Source organism: Nuphar pumila, chromosome 2 (genome assembly GCF_984573655.1).
Source record: "Nuphar pumila chromosome 2, dmNupPumi1.hap1.1, whole genome shotgun sequence".
Classification (NCBI taxonomy): Eukaryota; Viridiplantae; Streptophyta; class Magnoliopsida; order Nymphaeales; family Nymphaeaceae; genus Nuphar; species Nuphar pumila.
Window position 1 is genome coordinate 119,504,649 of NC_143250.1, and position 27,559 is coordinate 119,532,207.

General features: G+C 39.4%; 2 protein-coding genes and 1 long non-coding RNA gene across 4 annotated transcripts; all 3 read right to left on the minus strand.

Annotated features, from left to right (window-relative positions):
• Nucleotides 1-229: 229 nt before the first annotated feature.
• LOC149846921 (alpha carbonic anhydrase 7-like) lies at nt 230-1,326 on the minus strand. The gene is made up of 3 exons (XM_089998209.1): nt 1,139-1,326; nt 940-993; nt 230-577 (listed from the first exon to the last, which is right to left on the minus strand). Exons 1-3 carry the CDS (start codon nt 1,301-1,303, stop codon nt 425-427), a joined length of 372 nt encoding a protein of 123 aa, XP_089854335.1. The 5' UTR covers nt 1,304-1,326; the 3' UTR covers nt 230-424.
• Nucleotides 1,327-20,925: 19,599 nt separating this feature from the next.
• Nucleotides 20,926-24,074, minus strand: LOC149846922 (alpha carbonic anhydrase 7-like). 2 transcript variants are annotated; one of them, XM_089996661.1, is made up of 6 exons: nt 23,653-24,073; nt 23,282-23,499; nt 22,970-23,179; nt 21,775-21,942; nt 21,576-21,629; nt 20,926-21,274 (listed from the first exon to the last, which is right to left on the minus strand). In XM_089996661.1, the coding sequence occupies exons 1-6, from the start codon at nt 23,738-23,740 to the stop codon at nt 21,179-21,181; spliced, it is 834 nt and encodes a 277-aa protein (XP_089852787.1). In that variant the 5' UTR covers nt 23,741-24,073; the 3' UTR covers nt 20,926-21,178. The 2 variants fall into 2 exon arrangements, with proteins under 2 accessions (XP_089852787.1, XP_089852788.1); XM_089996662.1 differs by lacking the exon at nt 21,576-21,629 and having other exon boundaries at nt 23,653-24,074.
• On the minus strand, nt 22,135-22,963 carry LOC149846923 (uncharacterized). The gene is made up of 2 exons (XR_016430328.1): nt 22,789-22,963; nt 22,135-22,278 (listed from the first exon to the last, which is right to left on the minus strand). It is a non-coding gene; the product is annotated as an uncharacterized LOC149846923 (long non-coding RNA).
• Nucleotides 24,075-27,559: the final 3,485 nt, after the last annotated feature.

Here is a 27,559-nt window from a genome sequence, read left to right on the forward strand (position 1 = left end):
CCTTTGTTCCTCTCTCTCTCTCTCTCTCTCTCACTACTTCACTAATTAAGGTTTTTTGTCCAGTTAAAACATACTTTGAACGTGGAAAAGTTATTGCAGAATAGACAAAACATATTACATATTCTATTGTTCCGTCCAATTTTAAATGACCCATGCTAATACGTGTCTTGATGTCAATCGCTCTTGGAACAATTTTTGTCCAAGAGCATGCAGCAGAACGTCTAAAATGTGCAAAGTGAGAATCTCATCTTTTCTCTGTTTATTGGTGGTTCACAAGGTGCCAAAACTATATTGAAAACTCTAGGTAAAAGATATTGAGAATAATACAAATGAACGTATACCATCCGACCAGCGTACACGGCATCGGTTAAATGTCTACACCTTTCGAAATAATGAACAATATTTTATACTATTGAGAGGAACATTATTTAATATGATATATAAAGAAAAAGAGAACATGAACTCCCCGTAAAAAAAGTACGTAAGCACGTGGAACTTCTGTAAGGACTCTTGGAGTGTAGAAGTATGTGGCCCTCCCATTGGTGGCTTGTATTGGCCTAGCGTTTGCCTCGTAACCCTGTCAAAACATATAGCAACAACTTCAATTACCACACCTTCTTCATATTGTGTTTTGAAGATGATTGATCATCTTTTTATTTTTTGTTAGGCTAAAAGAACTGCACGTTAGCATGCCTCCTAGATCCTTCTTACTCATCATCGACCTTGCAACAAGGAACCATCTTTATGGTTACAGCCAAGATTTGACAGGCTTTATCCCAAAGGTGATCAGGCAGATGGTGGGTGATCAGATGCAGCAGAACATTTAAAGGTCTGCAATCACATTGCACTTGATCCTTTCTCCCTTGGGTACCAAGGAACCGTGGGCCCTTGATGCCACCATGTGCGTCATAAAGAAGAGGGAGGTGGGGACAAACTTACATCATGGACAGCATCCCTTAGCAATTTCACCTGCTGCTTTGAAACTGTTCTCACCTGACATGAGTAAATTTCTGATGGTTAATACCTTTGAGCCCAAAAATATCAGAATGGAAATCCGAACACGAAAGGCCATCTTGGCGTTTTATAGTTTCAATGAAAAACATGAAAACCCAACATAAACGATTAATCCAAGACCGACCTTCTTAACAATGGTCCAAGTAACGCCCTCAGTGCATGGAGGAGTCGTCAGAGACCCCATGTATCTGAAGTATTTCCTGCTTCCTATCTTCACTCTCCTTGGATCTAAAATACCCGCATCCATTTCTGCTTCCTTCTTATCAATAACCTTGTTTATCTCATACATCAACTGTAAAAGCAGGGATATTAGTCAGCCCACGAATGGCTTTCTTTTACACTCTCTCGCCTACCTCTTTTTAAATGATCTAAACAAGACATGCAGCATAAATGAGAGAGAGAGAGAGAACTTTTTTCTAATCGAGATATTCATCCTCTCTTCCTTCCCTAATGTCCGACCCCCTTTGGGATCTCTTTAGGGCAATTTGTTCTCGTTGAATTTGACACCATAGATGAATTTAATAGGATTTGACCCTTGAATCATGTTTTTTCACAAAAACAATTATTTTTTAACTACAAAATTGTGGTGTTTTTAAAGTCATTGAATTTTGAATTGCCTAAAAATATCCTGCATACAAATAGGATTCCGGTAATTAGTATGCTGATATTCATTAAACAGAGCACGACAAAAGGGGGCAGGTTATATGTTCCCCCGCTACAGTGCGTGTTTCAGGGTCTCCACTGAGCACCGTGTGGCGCTTAGTCGGATGTACGGTTACGCCGTACACTCGCGTACATCCCGCAGGCGAGTGTACGACATGCTTGTACACCCGACACACCACCACGCGGCGCTCAGTCGGGACCCCGAAACACGCACCGTAGCTACAGTGCGTGTTCTGAAGAGAACACACAACACCCTCTCCTGAAAAAGGGAGAAAGTTCACACCCCTCTCACCCTCTGTGTTTTTCAAACACACCCTTAATGTCAACAAAATTTGGGGTGACAAGTTCAAGTCCATTCTAGATAATCAAGAAGCTTCCTCCACCAACTTATTTGGAAATTGCTAGTACCCTTGCTTAATACAACTTTATTAGTGGGTAAAGGGCTTGTTGTGATCAAACTAATAAATGTCATGAAAGCATAGGCCTTAGGGGCGGGGATCCTGACCTTAGAGTTTTACGACAACCATAGGTATGGTAGGTTGAGCCAGCATGACCAGGTCTTTGTGCAGGTCTTTATATATATATATATATATATATATATATATATATATATATATATATATATATATATATATATATATATATATATATATATATATATATATATATATATATATATATATATATATATATATATATATATATGAAGCCATGTTTAATGATGTCATAGCTGGCATTGATTCAAATAAAATGATTGTATTGTATGGCAAAATTGACATGTTTTATGAAATTGCCTCATAATTTTATAAATTCACCTCATATCTGAATTCGCAAATGCCTAACCTTTTTATAACCTTTTTACCCTTCACACGAGTAAACCTCTTGAGCTTCACACGGTATATCAATACGGTCTCCTGGTATCGCAAACTCTCACTAAAATGTAGATTCAAACAAAAATATTTTTTAGACATCACGAAGTTCACATAACCAATTTTGTGAACCTCATGTAACTACAACTTGTGCAACTTTGCAAATACCATGCTAAATTCCTATATATAATACATCACTCGCGAGATCTCATGCGAACTTTTTTTCCGTAATTGATTATCAAAGAGATTCGCAAATATGTGGTGATCTGCACATGTAACATGTGAATTTATGTGAAGTTTGTACTCTGAAACAAACCATCGCAAATAAAAATACTCGCATGTGAATTACTATAAATTTTCATGCTTATTGAATCATATATAAAGTTATTTTTATTTATTTTATTTCTTTTTCTTGTTTGGTTTTTAAAAGAACCCTAACTCTTTTTTCTCTAGAACCTTCAGCATTTTTTCTCTCTTTGCAGTGATTTTCGTAAAAAAAAATTGTATTTTGACAAATTTGCAGTATACTTCAGATTGACTTCTCTGGTTAGGTCAAAAGGTGAGTTATATATATATATATATATATAAATATAAATAAATATATATATATATATATATATATATATATATATATATAGTCACTAGAATACAAGAACTGAAATATAAAAACAAGAAATATGGGCATTTTCAGAACTTTTTTTTGCAAATCCAACCACGTGGATGTACTTGGCATGGTAAATTTGCTAGGAATAACCATTGGATCATGTATTTTTGATGAAAAAATGTAATTTTTGAATGCCTGAATATTTATGAAGATTATGAGCCACTGTTCTGGTTTGGGTATCCACTGATGGCCTGAGAGATGAGTAGGTGGTTGTAGACTTGTTTCAGTGTTTGTGGTGTAGAAATTCACTGGAAATCCTCCCCTATCTACCAGGGATAGTTTTCAGTTGGCTTCAACCTTACAGCAAGGAATGCAAAGCCCTTCAATTTGTAAGTCTGAAGCAGACCCACCTAGCCTGGTATGCAGAGCTCTTCAATTTGCTGATATATATATATATATATATATATATATATATATATATATATATATATATATATATATATATATAGCCAACTCAGAACGTTTTGACCTCGTCAAGGGGAGAGGAAGCAGGTGGAAAATCTCCATGTCGAAATAAATTCCCGCATTCCCATCATTGGCCACTTTCATGTTTAATGGGGGAGTGTAGGCCTCACTGGAAAATATCTGGTCATTATTGTTGAAAAAAATATCATGATTTTACCCTGATAATCATGCTTATATCGGCTATAGCTCAGGAGAAAAGATTATTATTATTATAGTTATTGTCATTATTATTATATGATTTATTTATTTATTTACATGATTTCTTCCTACTCTTTAATATTTTTGTTTTTTTTTTGCGAGATAAGAAAGGCAAGGAAAAATCTCAAATGTTTCATGATAATTTTTCGGATGTGGTTCCCGTTTATACTTTTTCACTATGGTTTGTGATAATTAAATTTTGTATATAGATTGCAAGGATGTTACAGTGGTCGAGCACCCAGTGGTCAAGGATCAAGTGGAGGTTGTGATAGCCAGTCTCAGCCTTCGTATTCATGTAATACTTTGATAGGTATATCATTTAAATAATTGTATACTTGATTAGTTTAAATATACATTGTGTGAATTTCTAACTCATTTTTCTATAGATATTGTTTTGCTTGCACATGACCCACCTACACCAGCTATTCATACGCATCATGAGACAACGCCGAATGCAGGCTCTTCTCAGTCTAACACACGATTACTCATTCGAATAGCATATATCGATAGTCGATCCTAAGTATTTCATTTTCACTTATCAAATACTTATCTTATAAATAGTGTATATTGATAGTCGATTGTTAATGTTTACCAATTCATGTGTAGCGCGAGGTTCGAGCCACAAGAAGTAATACAAAAAATTAGGCAGTCACTAGTTTGCCATCTTCCAGGACCGGACGCTCAATGAAAAGAGTACCCAAATGAAGTGTTGGACAGATTGTGGTCATCATTCATGGTATAGAATCGTTTATCATAGCTAATGTGATTCATATTTAATTTTTTGTTATAGTCATGCGTACTAACTTTCTAAAATTATTTGTAGGCTTTGAATTGCTTTGCGACTGTGAAGGAGGAGCAGAATGCGAGGGGGGTGTGATAGAAGGTGGCTGTCAGTCGATTTGTCGATATGTTGTACAATATGAAGACTACAACAATAAAATCATCTGGTGGGATAGATGATCAACTGGACTGGAAGGGCCATGACCCTCCTACTATCAGGTCAGATTGTTGGGATGCAATGTGTGACAAGTGGGCGGACTATGAATTTCGAAACCGCTCTGCAAAGGCTGCACAAAACTGAGCGAAGATGCCCGATGCCCATCTATACACAGATGGATCTAGGACTTTTAAGAGCCACCTAAAGAAAATGGTAACTCATTAATATATATTGTCAAATTTATAAGTATTTTTGCATACTTTTTAATTGATTTTTTTATCATTTAACTTCGCAGAAAGCAGAAAAAGGAGGCATTGTGCCTTATAAGGATGTGTTTGTTGAAACACATAAACGTAAGAGCATGAGAGAGTTCGTATCAGAGAAGGCGAGAGCGACAACAGTATATATTTATTGTATTAATAAACATTGTAATAGACAAGTTACCATGAATATTGTAATTCTTAATTATTAATCCATATTGTAGTCATTACTTTGTAGGAGTCATACGAATAGCAAATGATAGAGCGATATGGCAATGACTCCACTCAGCATCTGCCTTTTGATCCTGCAGCATGGGTGACTGCAACCGGTGAACCAAAAAAGGGTCGTGTGTTTGGGTTTGAAAATAATATGAACAACACACCAGTCATTGCCTCCTCTAGCCAGGGCTTTCAGAGTTCTCTCATCAACATCAACTTCTGGCGTCTGATTGACCCTGCTAATTCTTGGGATGGTGTCCTCCAGCTTGTTAAGAACACAGTGCATGACTTTTTACATGAATCCATTTTCGACATTGTCCGGAATGAGTTGTGCAACTTTTTTCGGGACAGGGGAACTTCGTCTGCAGGTGCCTGTCAGGTATGAAAGTTTCATGTTATTTGTTTCATGTTGTTAGATTTCAAGCTAGTATATGCATGATTTCATCACATATGAGCATGATTTCATCATTATAAAAGTTTTTTGACTGCCTTATAACACATATATGCATGATTAAAACACTATGAAATTTTTTTGACAACATTAGAACACATATGAACATGATTTCATCTCTATGAAAGTTTTTTTACTCTGCCTTATAACACATATATGCATGATTGAATCACTATGAAAGTTTTTTGACAACTTTAGAACATATATATATGCATGATTGAATCACTATGAAAGTTTTTTGACACCCTTAGAACACATATATAAGCATGATTTCATTACTATGAAATTGTTTGACTGTCTTATAACACATATATGCATGATTGAATCACTATGAGAGTTTTTTGACAACCTTAGAACACATATAAGCATGATTTCATCACTATGGAAGTTTTTTGACTGCCTTATAACACATATATGCATGATTGAATCACTATGAAAGTTTTTTGACAACCTTAGAACACATATATGCATGATTGAATCACTATTAAAGTTTTTTGACAACCTTAGAACACATATATAAGCATGATTTCATCACTATGAATTTGTTTGACTGTCTTATAACACATATATGCATGATTGAATCCCTATGAGAGTTTTTTTATAACCTTAGAACACATATAAGCATGATTTCATCACTTTGAAAGTTTTTTGACTGCCTTATAATACATATATGCATGATTGAATCAATATGAAAGTTTTTTGACAACATTAGAACACATATAAGCATGATTTTATCACTATGAAAGTTTTTTGACTGCCTTATAACACATATATGCATGATTGAATCACTATGAAAGTTTTTTGACAATTTTAGAACACATATATGCATTATTGAATCACTATGAAAGCTTTTGACAACCTTAGAACACATATATAAGCATGATTTCATCACTATGAAATTGTTTGACTGCCTTATAACACATATATGCATGATTGAATCACTATGAAAGTTTTTTGACAACCTTACAACACATATAAGCATGATTTCATCACTATGAAAGCTTTTTAACTGCCTTATAACACATGTATGCATGATTGTGATACATAACATATTTATTTGACAGCCTTATAAACCATATACGCATGCTTGAATCACTATGACATTTTTTTGACAACCTTAGAACACATATATACATGATTGAATCACTATGATTTTTTTGTCAACCTTAGAACACATTTGAATTCGGTTAATGTCTTTCACTTTATTGCTAGTCTATGTGTCATTCATCCATGTTACTTTGATTGCTTTAGATTAGGTGCATTGCATATAATTTATTTCATTATATTTTGTTTATCAATACTAACCTTTCAGTTCTCTTGTAGGATGCTGGAGATAATCTGCATAGAGGAGCTGATGGAGGCATGGGTGAAGGGGCAGATCGAGACAATGAAGAGGATGATGCTTCGAATCTTAAAGATGATTAGATTCATGTATTGAATTTGTTGCACCTTCTTGTTGTTTCAAACAAAACTCTTTGTATATGTTCACTTGTAAATAATTAGAACTTGGCGAGGATTATAGTGGATCGATACATTTTTTCCCCTTGTAACTTGTGTTAAATTTGTTTCACCTGATTTGTATATATATTTTTTATGTGCACTTTGTTTTTTATACACAGGATATATAAATTGTATAACAAGAAAATTTTTCTCGATATTTATATTTCAAACAAAGTTTTTTATTTTTTTTCATTTTTGTGATGGATTAGCGACGGATTAGGGACGGATATTTATCTATCACAAAACTGAATTGGCCGATGTTTTGCGATGGATTGTAATCCGTCATAAATTTGTCGCTACAATAGCGACATAATTAGCGACGGATGTGCATCTGGCGTAAAACCAAATCTCTGCGGATTAGTGATGGCCTCACGATGAATCGTGGCATTCGCTAATACATCACAAATTAGCGATGAAAGTAGCGATAAATATGTTTTGTTGCTAATTAGTGACTAGGAAATTGCAATGAAAGTTATCCATCGCTAATCTGTTGCTAAACTGTTCAGCGATAGATTTGTGACGGATTACGTTCGTCGCTAATCCGCAAATTTCTTGTAGTGCAAGTATCTTTGATTCAGATCCTTCATTACAGATTCAATTTTCAGTTTTGAGTTCTAGAATTGTTTGGATATATAAGCTAAGAGAATCTTTCTCATCATCGATTAAGCTCTTGGAGGGCCAGATATTTGTCCATAGCAGGTCAGGTTACAATGATAAAGTATGTGCTTTCCTCGTTGCCTTCTTATTTCTTAATAGTGTTGTAGATGTCTTCTTCGGTTGTCAAAGAGATCAATAAGATTTTAAAAAGCTTCCTATGAAACAGATGTCTTGGCGGAAAAAAGAAGCATCTAATTGCATGGCCATTGATAACACAACCTGCACAGCAAGGAGGCTTGGACATTCTGAACCTTAAGCTCAGAAATATGTCCAATATTCTCAAATGGTGGGCTGATTTGGAGTCATCCTCAGATCCTTTGAGCTATTTTTCTTAGATGCAAATATCACCTTCATCAAGGTGATTTAATCGATTGTCTGAATATGACGCTCATGTCGAGTTCTCATTTATGGAAAGCAGGGAAGCGGGTCCTCACACACTGCAGACATTTTGGGGGGACTTCACAAGATTTCTTTGAATGGGCAAGGGACACATCCAGCGCAGTTACCATTGCTAAGGTTTATGGATCGCTGCATCCTCCTAGAGTCGATTGGTTTCCCAGGGATCAACTATGGGGAAATGGCCCCACTCCACGATCTAGGATCTTGGCATGGCTTATATTGCATAATTGTGTACAGACCCAACTCAACCCGAAATGGTGGGTTTTTCAATTGGCCAGTAAATGCACATTGTGTGGGTCACAAGAAGAATCTACGGAGTACCTCTTTTGCAGTGGCGGAGCCGAAAGTTTTTCCTTGGGTGGGCAGACTTCGGGTCTCGGGGACAATGCTATGGTCTTGAAGGACGATCCATTTATTCGGACCAGTGGCGAAGCCAAAAAATTTTCACTGGAGGAACAGTCGTTAGTGGAGAGATAAAACTTAAATAAGCCTTTGAATTAAAATAACAATTGTTATAAACACAAACAACTAAATTTATGAACATAATAAGATAAAACCTTAAATTGTACTTTTAAACTAAAATAAAGATTGTTCACTTAAGAAATACAAACAACTAAATTCATGAAAATTTTATAATTGACATATTTTATTTTTCATATTTTGAAAACAATTCATAATTGCATCATCACTGATGGTATCAAATGTCTCCTTCTCTATGTAAGTAACCAAAGCATCATTGATCCATTCATCTCCCATTCTATTACGTAAACGACTTTTGATATTGTTCATAGCTGAAAAATGCTCTTTCAACACTTGATGTTGCAACTGGCAAAGTTAATGCCAACTTAATCAATAGATACACATGAGAAAATACAATGTGCTTTTGAGTTGCTACCATCATCTCTGCTAGCTCTGCTAAAGATTTTAAACTTGAAAATTGATCATTGTTTTGCATGCCTGCAATATATATATATATATATATATATATATATATATATATATATATATATATATATATATATATATATATATATATATCCAATTGATTTTCAAGTCTAATTATGTTTACTTTAAAAAAGTCCTTAGGGTAAAGCTCAGCAAGACAAATCAACTTATCTTTATCAAAAGCAGAAAAAGAATTCTTTGGACTCAAGCATGCCATTGAAAGGAGGAGCTTTGTATTTGCTTCAGTGAAATGATCATTCAACTCTTGAAGTTGCAAATCAATAATAGCATAAAACATTTGATTTTTAAAATTGAAGGGTCGTATTTAATGCTCGTACAAGAATCCTCAAACAAGAAGAAAATTTGCATTGTATTCATCCTCAATATTTGCAATGTTTCAGCAAATCTGCAAATTTGTCAGCAAATCTACATTTAAAGAGCATATTCACAATGACTTATTTGTGAAGTTAGTACATTATTTGTGATGGTCATTTCAAAGTGTGAACTTCATAAAAATTTGCAACATGTTATATGTGCAGATCGCCATATATTTGTTGATTTTCTTAGGGATTAGTTACTAAAAGGAGGTTTGCACAATATCTCGTGAATGTCATACTATATATGTGAATTTAGTACCTATTTGGGACGATCATTTCAGGGTGAAAATTTTACAAAAAAATTACAAAATATTATATGTGCATATCGCCACATATTTGCGGATCTCCTTGAGGATCAATTACTGAAAGGTTGTTCTCATGGTATCTCATGAATGTCATACTATATATGTGAATTTAGTATGGTATTTGTAAAGTTACACATGTTTTAGTTACGTGAGGTTTGTAAATTTAATTATGTGAACTTTGTGAGGTTCTTAAATTTAGTTTTGTGAAGTTCATGAGGTCCGCAAAAAAATGTGTGAATCTAAATTTTTCACTGGAGGAACAGTCGTTCGTGGAGAGATAAAACTTAAATAAGCCTTTGAATTAAAATAACAATTGTTATAAACACAAACAACTAAATTTATGAACATAATAAGATAAAACCTTAAATTATACTTTTAAACTAAAATAAAGATTGTTCACTTAAGAAATACAAATAACTAAATTCATGAAAATTTTACAATTGACATCTTCTATTTTTCATATTTTGAAAAAAACTCATAATTGCATCATCATTGATGGCATCAAATGTCTTCTTCTCTATGTAAGTAACCAAAGCATCATTGATCCATTCATCTCCCATTCTATTACGTAAATGACTTTTGATATTGTTCATAGCTGAAAATGCTCTTTCAACACTTGTTGTTGCAACTGGCAAAGTTAATGCCAACTTAATCAATAGATACACATGAGAAAATACAATGTGCTTTTGAGTTGCTACCATCATCTCTGCTAGCTCTGCTAAAGATTTTAAACTTGAAAATTGATCACTGTTTCGCATGTCTGCAATATATATATCCAATTGATTTTCAAGTCTAATTATATTTACTTTAGAAAAGTCCTTAGGGTAAAGCTCAGCAAGACAAATCAACTTATCTTTATCAAAAGCAGAAAAAGAATTCTTTGGATTCAAGCATGTCATTGAAAGGAGGAGCTTTGTATTTGCTTCAGTGAAACAATCATTCAACTCTTGAAGTTGCAAATCAATAATTGCATAAAACACATCAATACGATAATGATGCAATGTGGTGATCTTTTCAACTTTATGTCTTGGTCGTCCTTGAGGTGTATATGAGTCCCTTAGATCAGGAATCAGAATATCAAATCTCTTACAAAATATGAACACTTTGTTTATAAGAGAGTCCCATCCATTGTCTCTCAGACCTTGAAGGCACTGTTTTGATATAGTGACTAAACTCATAGCATTCACAATGTCTTGATCTTTTTGCTGAAGTGCTTGTGAAAGATCATCAGTTATTCCCAAAACTTTACACATCAAATGTAAGCAAAAAACAAATTCAAAATCTTGCAACTGATGATATAAAATAATTGCATCTGAACTTTTTCCTGAATAGGTATCTTCTGCAATGAAATCTAACATTTAAATAACAGAAGAATACATACTGAGTAAATTAACCAAAGCATCGTAATGAGAACCCCATCGAGTATCACCAGGTCATTTGGAACTTATTTCTTGATTTAATCCTCGTCCTGTTTCAAGTTCACCCAATGCAAGTGCTTTAGCAATTCACATAAATTTTGCTTCTCGAATAAGCTCAGATCTCTTGCATGAAGTGGAGAAAAAAGTTGACAACCTGCCTAATATATTGAAAAATACACCAAGCAATGAATTTTTTTTAGCAACACCAACTAATGTCAATTGAAGTTGATGTGCAAAACAATGAATATAATATGCAGATGCATTTTCATATAATATAAGACTTTTCAATCTATTAAACTCCTCTTTCATATTACTTGCTCCATCATAATCATGTTTACGCAAACTTAATGTGCTTAATTTATTCTTACATAATGCTTCTTCAACTGCTTGTTTGAGTGACATAGAACTTGTTTCAAGAACATGAACAAGAGTAAGAAATCGCTCAACCACTCGACCTTTTTCATTAACAAACTGTAAAACAATAGTCATTTGTTCTTTAATTGATACATCACGGGAATCATCAAGTAAAATAGAAAAAAAAGTATCTCCAAGTTCCATGATAATAGCATTTGTGGTTTGTATAGAAGCAGCCTTGACAATATCCTTTTGTATATCAGGAGATATCAATTTGTTATTTTCTGGAGCACTTTTCAATACAACTTTATTTATGTCATCATTGATCTTTGCAAATATCTTCAACAACTCAATAAAAATTTTTCTATTAAGAGATTCTTCAGCTTTATCATGCCCTCGAAATGCCAATCCTTGACTTAACAAGTATTTGATTACATTAACAGTTGCCCAAAGGCGAAGTCTATATTCATCTTTCTGTCAAACACTTTGTTGATAAAGTATAGCATCAATATGTTGTTTTTGTTGCATCAAATTTTGACACTTCATTTGTGCTGAATTGTGAAAATTGCCAAAGCTTCCAACATGTTTATCAAACCTCTTCTTGTCTTTCCAGTTATCAAATCCTTTAGATACGAATGTTTCTACACTAATCTTCTTTGTGCTTTTTGGCCTGAAAAGATAACACTGCAAACAATATGCTTTATGCTTACTTGTACTATACTCCAACCAATCCTTATACTCATCATACCAAGCTGGAATGAACCTTTGTTTTTTGTGGTTTAGTTGAAACATACAATCTCGAGGTTGACAAGGACCTCAGATCATATATGCTCTACGAACATTATCTTGGATATTAGGATGATAACTAGAAATAGAAAGACGAAGTGCAGGGTCTGCAGATAACTCTGATTCATCATTTTCTGTTTTGCATATTTTCTGACTTGGTTCTCCTTCTTGAGTTATAGAAGATTTATCAAAGATTGACCTTTTCATTATAAACTTATTCATTCTTATGCAACGAAAAAAAATATGACAATGTTATATAAGCCAAATCTCATTTCAAAAAAAGATCGAGCAAAATGAAATGACAACAAGAACAAGAACACGGCAGGGGGTGAAGCCCCTTGTTGGCAATCAAAGGAGGCAGTGGAAGCAAAGCCCCAACCGATAATCGAGGGACAGGGGGCAAAGCCCCCTGTTGGGAAGGGCTCGCAGAGGCAAGGGGGGTGAAGCCCCCTACCGGAAACACAAGTTGGTGAAAGTAAAAGGGAAAAACCTTCTTCTAATAAGACGCTTCCAACACCCACAATAACAAACATCTTGTTCACCTATTGATAGGGTGGAATGTGATTGTGCTTCCATGGAAGGGAAAACAAAGACAAAAAACTTAATGGATAAATGAAGATCTAATAAAATATTTGATTCAATTGATTCATTTCTAGGTTCATTAATCTATAATTATGGGCAATCAAACATAAGTATACGTGGTGAAAATAAGAGAAAGATGATTGCTGGCTTCTTAGCAAAATATGTGAGGGAACTGCTTTCTAATGTTTTCTAAAAATATTATAATGAAAGATCAGAAGGTAAAAACTCCAAAAATTATAGTTTGAACTTTGATGTATCAAATTTGTTAATGAAAAAAGAATGTGAAGTAACAAAGCTAAATGGCCCTAAAAATAACGTTATAAAGAAGTCATTGAAGCTTGCAAATGATGTGGTGCATCATAACAATGAAACAGAAATATAAATTAACAAAAATAACTCCTTGAGGCTACTGTCACTAAACTGCTTGAGAATATACATTGGCACAAGAAGATGTCAACAAAACAAATGAATTCATCTCAAAAAAGAGAAAAAAGAAGAGGAATGACCCAAAGGAAAAATTTTTGTTATTCTCAAATTATTGTTGTTCATAGTGCAAAGTGTCTCAATTATGCTCCTTTACAGTGTCATACCTTAAAATATAAGCAACCCCTATCTAAAGATGTCACACATGTTGTTCAGAGGGAAGGGGGGGCTCGCCCCCCCCCCCCCCCCCGGGACACAAGGGGTCAGGGGGCGGAGCCTGCGGGGGGAGTGGTTAGTCTTCTATCTGATCCCCTCTACAGAGATACTAGAGGATCCCGTCCATATGGTGGCCAGACCCTTTCTTGCTACCGACACTGTTGTCGGTGACAGTGTTGTCTGGTCGCCAACATCCCTGTCGACAAATAAAAAAAAATGTGTTTTTTGCTGAGAGGGCGACGACACTGTTTTAGATCAACAGGGTTTTTCCCCTTTTTGCTTCCACCGGTGAGGGTCAGCTACCTCAGTTAGGGATTGATAGCCATGATCAACTGTCGGTTTTCTGATTACCTGCTTATGCTCATCAAGGAATTGAGGGGCTTCGATCACCAACAACCTCTCTGGCGCCGCTGACATCCCTGTTTCATCATCGACATCACAGCCATCATCGGACCACCGAGTTGGCCGGAATCCAGAAACCATCGTTGAATGAGTTTTTTTCAAAGGGGTTCTGGCCATGGATCGTCGTCGGGGAGCCAACAATGGTTTCTATCGTCGGGCGTCACTGTTTTCACCTGAGATTTAACGGCTTCTCTGTAAGGTCAAGGGGGTTTTAACTTTTAAGCTCTGGCCGGCCATCCAGCTACCATCGCCGGAAAGTACAGAGGATCAGATGTCGTCGAAGTCTGTTGGGTGTTGTGTTGGCAGTCATCGCTGGCAGGTCTTTTGGTCGGTGACATGGGTCGTCTGATGCTTTGTGGTTTCTGAGAAACCAAAGGCTTCAGTTTCTCAGAAACCGCAAACAGGGTTATCGTGTTTTCATAAGCAAGGTTATCATGTTTGCTGATCGACTAGAAAAGCAAGAGAGAGGGGGTAGGGACTAGGGAGGTTACCTGCGATAGTGCGACGACCGACGGCTGACGGCTAGTGATGGTCGCTAGCGAAAGGTATATGGCGAAGGAGGAGGAAGGTCTGACTGCAACACTGGTGCCTCGTGTCGTCGGAGCTTGCAGCAGAGAGGGAGAAGCTCGGAGGGGGGCACCGCGGGTTCATCGAAGGGAGGCCGACGGCACAATCGCTGGTGGCTGCAGAGCACAGGGGAGGAGAACCGGCGAATGGGGTTGTTAGTGACAGATGGAGAACGCCGGAACAGAGGAGCAGAGCACATAGGAGAGAGGAAAAGTGGCGAGAGTTTTACCCCTTGCCCCTCTCGACAGGCTCTAGACTCATTGAGAGCCTGGGTCTCGAGTCAACTCAGTTTCACGAGTCCCGAGTCAACTCGGTTTCCCGAGTCACGAGTCGACTCAGTTTCAAATTCTAGGGTGGGCGACCGCCCACCCCTGGCTCTGCCATTGCTCTTTTGGTACTGCCCCATCACGCAAGAAATGCTTCAGGCTACGTGGACGATACCTGAGGTGCAAGTAAAAAATGACTCCTTTCAGAGATCTCATTCGGAGAAGAACATAGTTGTTTACCTTGTGGTGGGTGATTTGAACTACACGAAACAATGTGATTTATAGGGGTGGGCGTGTAGTCTTGACGATGCTGGTGCACCAGATCAACTATGATGTTCTTGTTGTCATTCACATTTGGTGGAGGAGTGGGGGGTTGTAGGGTTTGCTGGCTGCGATTGTTTAAGCTTAACTCCTGTTTTTATTTTTTTTATGCTTTGTTTTTTCATATGGTCCTGAGTCCAACTCTAGTTGGTCCAGGGATCTTCTGTTTTGGCAATGTTATTGGAATTCTCTTTATATATATAATATTTATATAGGGACATTATTTGCTATATTGCATGTAGCATTTCCATAGTAATTACTCATTTGTTGGTGCCGTATAATTTCTCTCTTGTTATTTACGTGAAAGAGTAATTCTTACTATATTTTTGCCAAAATGAAAATGAGAGGGTTTTGGAAGTTTCTACACACAAAAAAATATTAGTGATGTAAAGTGGCCATGTTGCTCCTTGGGTAGTTGTACTGAAGGGCCATAATCAATGTAAAATGCAGAACTTCTTTTGAGGCAGATCTTGGGAAAGGGGTAAAGCAGTGCCTGTAGGTTGCGTTATGCATTTCAGAGGTGGATGATAAACAACTTGAAGGTACTTATCCTAAGGAACTGAGCGCCATACCTGAAATCATCTTTGTGTTCAGTGCAACTTTCTCTCAGGTTAATAGTTCTTTGTGCCTCATAAGCATGCCTTGATAAAGTGTTTGCTAGACAATATATAATCAGAATATTCAAGGTGTTGCACATGAAATCTCGGAGAGCCTTGCAACGTGCCATAGGTATGGGACTTGGTGCGGTGCATGGGGTTGAAGAGACGTATGCATGCCACTAATAGTGTCGTGTGCCTGAGCTTGGCACTGGGCTGTGCAAAAGGGGTGTGGCATGTGCACGAGTTGGTGCAACGCAGATGCTGAAAAGGTGTGTGCATGTCACTGATTGCGTCATGTGCCTGAGCTTGGCACTGGATAGTGGAAGGAGTGTGTGACATGTGCACTGGCAGGGTGCAATGCATATTCATAAGAGGTGCGTGCATGCCACAGATAGTGTCCTGTGCTGGAGTGGGGAACAAAGCTGTGCAAGGAGTGTGGCATGTGCACAAGTGTGGTGCAGTGCAGATGCGGCAACAAATGCATGGATGTGTGTGAAGTGCGGTGGAAGTGCCCCAAGAGTGATGGATTGGTTGGTTGCAGCGTGCATGAGGCAGTCGGGCCAACCCTGTGGCAAACAAGCCTTGCCCATGTGTGCAGAGTTTGGTGCACATGCATAACAGTGGTGTCATGTGTTGCACAGACCATTGTCGTGCGTGATGCATGTGGCGTGCGAAGCACAGCATGCGGTGGGCACGTAGTTGCGGTGAGCTTGGTTAGGGCTTGGAATGTGCAGCAATGTGCGCAGTGTGGGCATAATTGCGTGCACAATCTTTGAGGCGATAATCCAACGAGCATTTGAAGTTGTTTGGGGCCAAGATCGAAGATTCACCGTGTAAATGGATTATGGGGAACGCGTGGGTGAAGGCGGATTTGAAGAATTCTGAAGTTGAGAAATTTATGGTTCCTCAAGTGTTATTCGGGTTCCTCTTGTTGGCAGGGGCCTGGCTCCTAAAACACCTATATAGGGGACCTCCTGTTTGAGCTGTCTGGCACATGTTGCATCAGCTTGGCATAGGCACCCTCTATATCGCACGGGCAGCAGTGGGAGTGCATGGGGGTGTCCGTGTGTAGTGCAAATCCCCCATGGGACGTAGGCAAAGGCCTTGGGTGCGCGGGTAGGCGACTCTTGGTGTGGCGGTGCGGTCCCAACCGTGCATGGTGGCACGGGGTTGTGCAAGTGAGTGCACAGCGCCAACGAATGAGTTTGGGTGGTGCTTATCGCTATGGCATGGAATCATCAACTGGTCTTCGGATTGGGGGTCGAAAGACCTGGTCCCGTCGGTGGTGAGGTTATGTTGGGGGCGTGCCCATGGGGCTGCTATCTGCTCCATGGCACGCGAGGCTAAGGCTTCCGTGCGTTGTTGGCTCGGATGGCTGGGCTTGAGGAAAGGTGGCTTGCAATGATGGCTGGAGGCATAACATGCATCGGTAAAGGCTTTGGGATGTGTTATGCTCCCCATGACCCATGTTGGATGTTGGTTAAGTCGGTAGTGCTGCGAAGGCACGTTTTAGCCCTTGTCAACGTGCGCTTGCTTGTGGGAGTTGTAAGGCACGTTTGGCTCGGTGGTTGAAGGTGCTAGCCGGTATGGGACGGCTATGCACGTAAGTGGCGATCAGATGCACGATGGACCATGTTCCGAAGGATTTCTTGAAAAGAAGGGTTTGCTAAGTTGACATTTCGCTGGGTAAGAAGTTTACGTGTGGGAAACACGTGCTGTGAGGCTGACTAGGCCGTGAGGCCTAGTGCCGCACGGGCCTTCCTTGGCTTGAAAGGCGAAAAATTTGGCCTTGGAAAATTAGCCCGTGACAACTGGTATCAAAGCAGAAGCATACGAGTGCCTAAGTGGTGAATGTGTTGGAGAGCTTTTGGCCAGGTTTCTCTTTATGTTGCCAAAGCATTTTTGGAGCACCGAAGTCGGAGTGTGATGCTTCATGGTGGAGTTAACATGAAGGCTGGTTTGTTGGAGTGGGATTGGCTATGTGGAAGGCCAACTATATAGTCAGCTCAGAACAAAAATGTGCAGATTGTGTGGATGAGAAAGATCGTTGCTTTCCTTCATGCCTCGAAAGCTTTGCGAGACACAGTGGCATACAAAATGTGTGTTTAAAAAGAATGAATCCTTTGGGTCAAGGCGACACTGAAAGGGCAGTGTTTGCTTATTGCGAGCTCACCAACCACCAAGAATGTGCCTTATGAATGAGGGCTTATGCGCGACGGAAGGTCGCAGTGGATTGCGGTGGACCGTTGTTGGAGTTGCTAGAGGCACGCTAAGGTATGGGACTCAGTGTGTTCGAAAGTTGCGACAATTGCGGGTTGAAGCCAGAGTGTAGGCACACCTTTGGGTTCGAGGGTGCCTTGTTTGGTGAGGGCAGTGCGAGGAGAAGCTCGAGTATCGCTCTGTGTTGAGGGCAGCGCGGGAAGGATTGCCTCGGTTGTCGCTCTGTGTTGAGGGCAACGCGAGAGGGAGTGTCTCGGTTGTCGCTCGTGTGTGTTGGCATACTCTCCACGGACCACAGTCAGGATGACAGTTGGTGTGCAGACCGAGTATGGCCGAAGTGATGCAACCTGAAGTGACCGAGCCAACAAGTGGGCAATGAGGGCTTACAGGGGAGTCAAGTGAGTTGGGTGAGGGCAACACGAGAGGGAGTGCCTCGGTTGTCGCTCGTGTGTGCCGACATACTCTCCACGGACCACAGTCAGGATGACAGGTGGTGTGCAGACCGAGTATGGCCAAAGTGGCGCAACCTAAAGTGACCGAGCCAATGAGTGGGCAATGAGAGCTTATGGGGGAGCCAAGTGAGTGGAACCTCCAGAATGGGCTTCATCTTGTTTTGGCGGTCTGTGTATGAACCGCATGGTCGAGTGGTGAAGTTGGGGCGAATGGGGGCGCCCGAGTGTGAAATTGGTGGTGTGCAATGAGGGCGCACGTGTGAAGCGAGCTCAAACGACAAGATGTCGTGCGGGCATGGAAAACCCGTTTGAAAATGAGGACTACGCTGGGGTCCTGTGATTCTAAAAAGGGAAAGGAACTGAATGGGAAGACGCACATCATCCGGATGGATTGCGTTGTCGAAGGGAACTCCTTAGGTGTTAAGCGAAGAGATCGTCGAGGACGATGATGGCTTGAGTGGGGGAGAATGTTGCACATAAAATCTCGGAGAGCCTTGCAATGTGCCATAGGTATGGGACTTGGTGCGGTGCATGGGGTTGAAGAGACGTATGCATGTCACTGATAGTGTCGTGTGTCTGAGCTTGGCACTGGGCTGTGCAAAAGGGGTGTGGCATGTGCACGGGTTGGTGCAACACAGGTGCTGAAAAGGTGTGTGCATGTCACTGATTGCGTCATGTGCCTGAGCTTGGCACTAGACAGTGGAAGGAGTGTGTGACATGTGCACTGGCAGGGTGCAGTGCACATTCATAAGAGGTGTGTGCATGCCACAGATAGTGTCCTGTGCTGGAGGGCACAGGGTTGTGCAAGGAGTGTGGCATGTGCACAAGTGTGGTGCAATGCAGATGCGGCAACAGATGCATGGATGTGTGTGAAGTGCGGTGGAAGTGCCCCAAGAGTGATGGATTGGTTGGTTGCAGCGTGCATGAGGCAGTCGGGCCAACCCCGTGGCAAACAGGCCTTGCCCATGTGTGCAGAGTTTGGTGCACATGCATAACAGTGGTGTCGTGTGTTGTACAGACCATTGTCGTACGTAATGCATGTGGCGTGTGAAGTGTTATTCGGGTTCCTCTTGCTGGCAGGGGCCTGGCTCCTAAAACACCTATATAGGGGACCTCCTGTTTGAGCTGTCTGGCACATGTTGCAGCAGCTTGGCATAGGCACCCCCTATATCGCACGGGCAGCACTAGGAGTGCATGGGGGTGTCCGTGTGTAGTGCAAATCCCCCATGGGACGTAGGCAAAGGCCTTGGGTGCGCGGGTAGGCGACTCTTGGTGCGGCGGTGCAGTCCCAACCGTGCATGGTGGCACGGGGTTGTGCAAGTGAGTGCACAGCGCCAGCGAATGAGTTTGGGTGGTGCTTATCGCTATGGCATGGAATCATCAACTGGTCTTCGGATTGGGGGTCGAAAGACCTGGTCCCTTCGGTGGTGAGGTTATGTTGGGGCGTGCCCATGGGGCTGCTATCTGCTCCATGGCACGCGAGGCTAAGACTTTCGTGCGTTGTTGGCTCGGATGGCTGGGCTTGAGGAAAGGTGGCTTGCAATGATGGTTGGAGGCATAACATGCATCAGTAAAGGCTTTGGGATGTGTTATGCTCCCCCTGACCCGTGTTAGATGTTGGTTAAGTCGATAGTGCTGCGAAGGCACGTTTTAGCCTTTGTCAACGTGCGCTTGCTTGTGGGAGTTGTAAGGCACATTTAGCTCGGTGGTTGAAGGTGCTAGCCGGTATCGGACGGCTATGCACGTAAGTGGCGATCAGATGCACGATGGACCATGTTCGGAAGGATTTCTTGAAAAGAAGGGTTTGCTAAGTTGACATTCCGCTCGGTAAGAAGTTTACGTGTGAGAAACACGTGCTATGAGGCTGACTAGGCCGTGAGGCCTAGTGCCGCACGGGCCTTCCTTGGCTTGAAAGGCGAAAATTTTGGCCTTGGAAAATTAGCCGGTGACACAAGGGTTGTTACGATAAAATATGACCAAATTCAGGAACTCCTATATTTCAGGCACTTACTATCTGATTTTTAGGGTACTCAAGGGAATACTGGTGAATCTCAAATACCTCCAGTAATCTCAAATACCTCCTCTTTTTAAGAGTTCAAATGTGTATTTTGGAGAGCCTAAAATCTAGCCTCCCACCAAGTCCACCCAAACGACAGCCAAATCCTTATGTTGAGTGTCACATCATATAACAGTCTCAGTCTCCTATTACATCCCAAATCCTCCCGTGTCCTCCCAAAAAGAGCCTTGGGTTAGAGTCCTGTCTGTGTCTTTGTGACATAAATTCTCAGTCGCCTAGCATATTGATTGTCCTGCGTGGAGGATGAGTTCATTGGGCAACAATTACAAGGAGCTCTCTCACACACACACATCTTGATGATACGCAAGTTTCTTATAGATTACAGGAAGAGGCAACACTTTGGTCGTCAAGTTTATTGATAAGAGAACATGAAAGCCAAGAAAATCTAGGAAAAAGATATTGAGAATAATACAAATGAACGTATACCATCCGAGCAGCGTACACGGCATCGGTTAAATGTCCACACCTTTCGAAATAATGAACAATATTTTATACTATTGAGAGGAACATTATTTAATATGATATATAGAGAAAAAGAGAGCATGAACTCCCCGTAAAAAAAAAATCGTAAGTTAAGCACGTGGAACTTCTGTAAGGACTCTTGGAGTGTAGAAGTATGTGGCCCTCCCATTGGTGGCTTGTATTGGCCTAGCGTTTGCCTCGTAACCCTGTCAAAACATATAGCAACAACTTCAATTACCACACCTTCTTCATATTGTGTTTTGAAGATGATTGATCATCTTTTTATTTTTTGTTAGGCTAAAAGAACTGCACGTTAGCATGCCTCCTAGATCCTTCTTACTCAGCACAAAGGTGATCAGGCAGATGGCGGGTGATCAGATGCAGCAGAACATTAAATGTCTGCAATCACATTGCACTTGATCCTTTCTCCCTTGGGTACCAAGGAACCGTGGGCCCTTGATGCCACCATGTGCGTCATAAAGAAGAGGGAGGTGGGGACAAACTTACATCATGGACAGCATCTCTTAGCAATTTCACCTGCTGCTTTGAAACTGTTCTCACCTGACATGAGTAAATTTCTGATGGTTAATACCTTTGAGCCCAAAAATATCAGAATGGAAATCCGAACACGAAAGGCCATCTTGGCGTTTTATAGTTTCAATGAAAAACATGAAAACCCAACATAAACGATTAATCCAAGACCGACCTTCTTAACAATGGTCCAAGTAACGCCCTCAGTGCATGGAGGAGTCGTCAGAGACCCCATGTATCTGAAGTATTTCCTGCTTCCTATCTTCACTCTCCTTGGATCTAAAATACCCGCATCCATTTCTGCTTCCTTCTTATCAATAACCTTGTTTATCTCATACATCAACTGTAAAAGCAGGGATATTAGTCAGCCCACGAATGGCTTTCTTTTACACTCTCTCGCCTACCTCTTTTTAAATGATCTAAACAAGACATGCAGCATAAATGAGAGAGAGAGAGAGAACTTTTTTCTAATCGAGATATTCATCCTCTCTTCCTTCCCTAATGTCAGACCCCCTTTGGGATCTCTTTAGGGCAATTTGTTGTCGTTGAATTTGACACCATAGATGAATTTAATAGGATTTGACCCTTGAATCATGTTTTTTCACAAAAACAATTATTTTTTAACTACAAAATTGTGGTGTTTTTAAAGTCATTGAGTTTTGAATTGCCTAAAAATATCCTGCATACAAATAGGATTCCGGTAATTAGTATGCTGATATTCATTAAACAGAGGGGTTGGGTTCAGGGATGGCAGTGGGGTGGGGCGGGGGACAAGGTCTCCACCTCCACCCCCGCCTCCATCCCAGGCGGGGATGGATTTTATCCTCCACCTCCGCCTTCATCCCCGTTTCATGTCTTCCATCCCCGGTTCAAATGGGGATGAGGAGGGGCGGGGATATTGCGGGGAAAAGTGGTCGGGGCAGGGATGAGGCGGGGATCGTGGCGGGGGGAGGGGAGTGCACGTTCATCCCCGCCTCCACCCCCGGACGGGAATGGATTTTAACTTTCGTCCCCGCCTCCATCCCCCGTTTCATACCCTTCATCCCCAGTCCAAACGGGGCGAGGCCGGGCGGGGCCCGCTTTCCCCCGGTCCACTGCCATCCCTAGTTGGGTTTGATGAAAACGACCAACCCCATGTGGTTGGGATAAGGATTGATGATGATGATGACGATGATTTGATGTAGACAACCTGCAACAATAAAATCTCATAAAGGGCATGACATTAGGGTACGAAGACAGGGATGGGTGGATCCTGTTCTTATTTTCAAGGCATCCCAGTACTCCTCTTTGTTGATCACGGTTAACTTCTCAGTCTTGATGGGATTTATATCGTTGCTGGTACGAGAGAGAAACAGAGAGAGGACACCGACCTCGGAAAGGAAAGTATCGGGGCGGCCAATCTTGTAGAGGATTCCCACCACCGCAATCTGCTTGTCACGGCTCTCGTGAACCATGTGGAGCTCCATATTGTATCTCATGCCATTGATTGTGTGCTCTGATGGAGAATGCCAATGCAATTGCTTCAGAAGGAATTCCGTGCCGTTGATGTAAATGGCTCCTGCTCCACTCTCCCACTTTAGCTGATCCCACACCACAAAAAATAGTTAACTCTATGCAGATAATGATCACCATGACAACGTATTACCTTCAAAAAAAAAAAATAGGAAGGGTTCAAATCTTACCATGATGTCATGGCCTCTGTTTTTTATCAAGGCTTTTGCAGGCTTGTAAGACCTCTTTAATCTGCCCAAGTGGGGCAACACCTCTACTCTCTCATGCAACAGATCAATGGGAGATTGCATGCCTCCGACGCTGCAATTACCCCATTCCTTATGAATCTTTCCCCAATGTTCAGGACCTTTCTCACTCCCTTTCACATAATCAAACTCTTTTTCAACCTCTGCATGTGCATCCAATTGTCACAAATAGATATATTTTCAAGATACGCAAATCTTTGAAAACACAAAAAAGAAAAGCAAACAGAGAACCACCACCATTTCAACACACTAAAAGAATAAAAAAAAAAGGAAGAAGAGGAGGATGTCTCAATTACCAACTTCCTGCGAGGCAACCAGAAGAGGATGTGTAGCAAGGATAGCTATGGCGTGAAAAACAAAGACCAAACTGAGAAGAGAAGTCATCGTTTCTTCCTCAAACTCAAGGATGTACTCTTCTAATTCTTTTCCCCCTTTTTTTTGGTTAACAAGAAGAAACCACTGTTCTGGTTTGGGTATCCACTGATAGGCTGAGAGGTGAGTAGGTGGCTGTAGACTTGTTTCAGTGTTTGTGGTGTAGAACTTCACCGGAAATCCTCCCTTAACTACCACTACCAGGGATAGTTTTCAGTTGGCTTCAACCTTACGGCAATAGTTTTCAGTTGCCTTCAACCTTACAGCAAGGGATGCAAAGCCCTTCAATTTGTAAGTCTGAAGCCGACCCACCTGGCCTGGTATGCGGAGCTCTTCAATTTATAGGAATAGCCAACTCCAGTTGTTGAACGTTTCCCCCACCCTCCGTGTTTTTCAAAAAACGCCCTTAATGTCAAAAAAATTCTAGATAATCGAGAAGCTTCCTCCACCAACTTATTTGGAAATTGCTAGTACCCTTGCGTAATACAACTTTATCAGTGGGTACAAGGGCTAACTAAAAAATGTCATGAAAGCATAGGCCTTAGGGCCGGGGATCCTGACCGAGCCAGCATGACCAGGTCTTTGTATATATATATATATATATATATATATATATATATATATATATATATATATATATATATATATATATATATATATATATAATGTGGAGCCATGTTTAATGATGTCACAGCTGACATTGATTCAAATAAAATGAATGTATTGTATGGCAAAATTGACATGTTTTATGAAATGCATTATAATTTTTTATAAATTCACCTCATATCTGAATTTGCAAATGCCGGACCTTTTTATAATCTTTTTACCCTTCACATGAGCTCAACCTCTTGGGCTTCACACGGTATATCAATACGGTCTCCCGGTATCACAAACTCTCACTAAAATGTTGATTCAAACAATTTCTTTTTTACCTCACGAACTTCACATAATCAAATTTGTAAACCTCATGTAACTAAAACTTGTGCAAGTTGGCAAATACAGTACTAAATTCTTATATATAATATATCACTCGTGAGATCTCATGTGAACCTTCTTTCAATAATTGATTATCAAAGAGATTCACAAATATGCGGTGATCTGCACATGTAACATGTGAATTTATGTGAAGTTTGTACTTTGAAACAAACCATCGCAAATAAAATACAGGCATGTGAATTACCATAAATTTGCATGCTTATTAAATCATATATAAAGTTATTTTTGTGCATTTTATTTCTTTTTTTTTTTTTTTTTTGAAAGAACCCTAACTCTTTTTTCTCTAGAACCCTCGACATTTTTTCTCTCTCCTTGCAACGATTTTTGTAAAAAAAGTTTTGTATTTTGACAAAGTTGCAATGCACTTCAAATTGACTTCTCTAATTAGGTCAAAAGGTGAGTTCTATACAAATTATATATATGAGTTCTATATGGTCACTAGAATACGAGAACTGAAATATAAGAACGAGAAATATGAGCATTTTCAGAACTTTTTTTACAAATCAACCACGTGGATGTACTTGGCATGGTAAATTTGCTAGGAATAACCATTGGATCATGTATTTTTGATGAAAAAATATAATTTTTGAATGCTTGAATATTTATGAAGGTTTGGGTATCCACTGATAGGCTGAGAGGTGAGTAGGTGACTGTAGACTTGTTTCAGTGTTTGTGGTGTAGAACTTCACAGGAAATCCTCCCCTATCTACCAGGGATAGTTTTCAGTTGGCTTCAACCTTACAGTAAGGAATGCAAAGCCCTTCAATTTGTAAGTCTCAAGCCAACCCACCTGGCTTGGTATGCGGAGTTCTTCAATTTGCTGATATATATATATATATAGGAATAGCGAACTCAGAACGTTTTGACCTCGTCAAGGGGAGAGGGAGCAGGTGGAAAAGGGAGGGAAGTTCAAAGGCCTCACTGGAAAAGGGAGGGAAGTTCATCCTCCGAGTTTTTCAAAAATGCCCTTAATGTCAATAAAAGTTGGTGGGGGTGATCAGTCCAAGTCCGTTCTAGATAATCAAGAAGTTTCCACAACCAACTTATTTGGAAATTGCAAGCACCCTTGAGTAATACAGATTTAATAGTGGGTACAAGGGCTTGTTGTGATCAAACTGATAAATGTCATGAAAGCTTAGGCCTTAGGGCCGGGGATCCTGGCCTTAGAGTTTTAGGCCACCAGCATGACGGCAGGCCGAGTCAGTATGACCTGTGCAGGTCTTCAGGTTATAAAAAAAAAGGAACAAAATATTTTGCAAATTTCTTGAACAAAAATTAAGATTTTGGTCGACATTTTAAATGGCCAAAATATCTAGTCATTATTGTTAAAAAAAAATATCATGATTTTTACCCTGATAAAAATGCTTATGTCGGGTATAAATCAGGAGAAAATATTATTATTATTATAGGTATGGTCATTATTATTATATGATTTATTTATTTACATGATTTTTTCGTACGCTTTAATATTTTTGTTGTTGTTTTGCCAGATAAGAAAAGCAAGGAAAAAAATCTCAAATGTTTCATGATAATATTTCGGATGTTGTTCTCGTTTATACTTTTTCACTATGGTTTGTGATAATTAAATTTTGTATATAGATTGCAAGCTGATATGTTTCAGACACACATCCATTCAGGATTTTTAGTGGCTTATGTAAGGGTAAAGGTTTTTGCGACAACGGATTGTATTTATGGGCATCTAAGCAAAAGAAAACCTTTTATTGTTAAATCTACATGAGCTTTTTAGGTTGGCACCGGTGGATAACTGGAATCAGACAAATGTACAGTTTTTTCTTGTGATAAAAAAAAGTCAATGGTTGTAATTGCATTGATTTTTGTAGACTAAAAAAACATATTTGTTCATTGGCAAAAACATGATCCAAGGGTCTGCCCCAATAAATCAACTATGTTGAACAAATCTCTAAGGCTGTATTGAGTCAAAACAATTAGCACAATGAGATTTGAACTAGATTCTAAGTAGAATCGACTATAGCATATATATATATATATATATAGTAACGACAGGATCATGTGATTGTTGTTGTAAATGTTTTTTGTATGCTTTTTATGTTTTATTTAATATTTGCCATTGAATTTATATATATTTATTTGTGTTGTAGATAATTTATGTTTGTTTGTTTGTCCTTTAGATAATATTTAGTGTTTTTGTGTTGGTGTAATGAGGCTACGGTTCATTGTGCACAAACAATAAATAGGGGTTACGGTCATTGTAGATAATTGGTTTTCAGAGTGGTTGTTATAGATAATTATATTAATTAAATGGATGAAGTATATATAACCGATATTTCCTCACATGTTACTTTTATTAAATGAATGAAATGTTGTGTGGTTGGTGTAGGTATTTAATGATAACATTTGAAATGGTTAAAATATATTATTGTAACACTAATCACCTTAGAGATCTACAATGCTCTCTAAATTTAGTAGCTATAAAGAATTTATAGCTTTGATGTCTCGTAAAACCAAATATACAGAAGAGTTAATCATCCTTCAGTATAGTTATTCTTCAAAATTAGATAGCCAACATATTGATAGATGTCTTGGACGATGATAATGTAGAATCAATGTTATTTAGTGGTGACATTTACTTAGTTGCCCGCAAAGTTAAAGAAGAAGTTGTTGCTTTCAATGTTAGATAAAAATCAATTGAAAGTGATATACATAAAGTTGTTGATAAATGAAATTATGAGAATCTTGTGAAGAATGTGCATCTATCTCAGGCACCATCTATCGAGCTTAGTCTTTTGGCGAATATCCAACCATTCCAAACAATGAATGATATTGACGTCTAAACATTGAGCTCAGGCACACGGT

Excerpts from the sequence above, each read along its gene's own strand:
- LOC149846921 (XM_089998209.1), bottom strand. The coding sequence starts at position 1,303 with ATGTATGAGATAAACAAGGTTATTGATAAGAAGGAAGCAGAAATGGAT. Across the intron at positions 994-1,138 it reads CTTGGACCATTGTTAAGAAG|GTGAGAACAGTTTCAAAGCA; the intron begins GTCGGTCTTGGA and ends TACTCATGTCAG. Across the intron at positions 578-939 it reads TAAGGGATGCTGTCCATGAT|GGTTACGAGGCAAACGCTAG; the intron begins GTAAGTTTGTCC and ends ATGTTTTGACAG.
- LOC149846922 (XM_089996661.1), bottom strand. The coding sequence starts at position 23,740 with ATGACTTCTCTTCTCAGTTTGGTCTTTGTTTTTCACGCCATAGCTATC. Across the intron at positions 21,630-21,774 it reads CTTGGACCATTGTTAAGAAG|GTGAGAACAGTTTCAAAGCA; the intron begins GTCGGTCTTGGA and ends TACTCATGTCAG. Across the intron at positions 21,275-21,575 it reads TAAGAGATGCTGTCCATGAT|GGTTACGAGGCAAACGCTAG; the intron begins GTAAGTTTGTCC and ends ATGTTTTGACAG.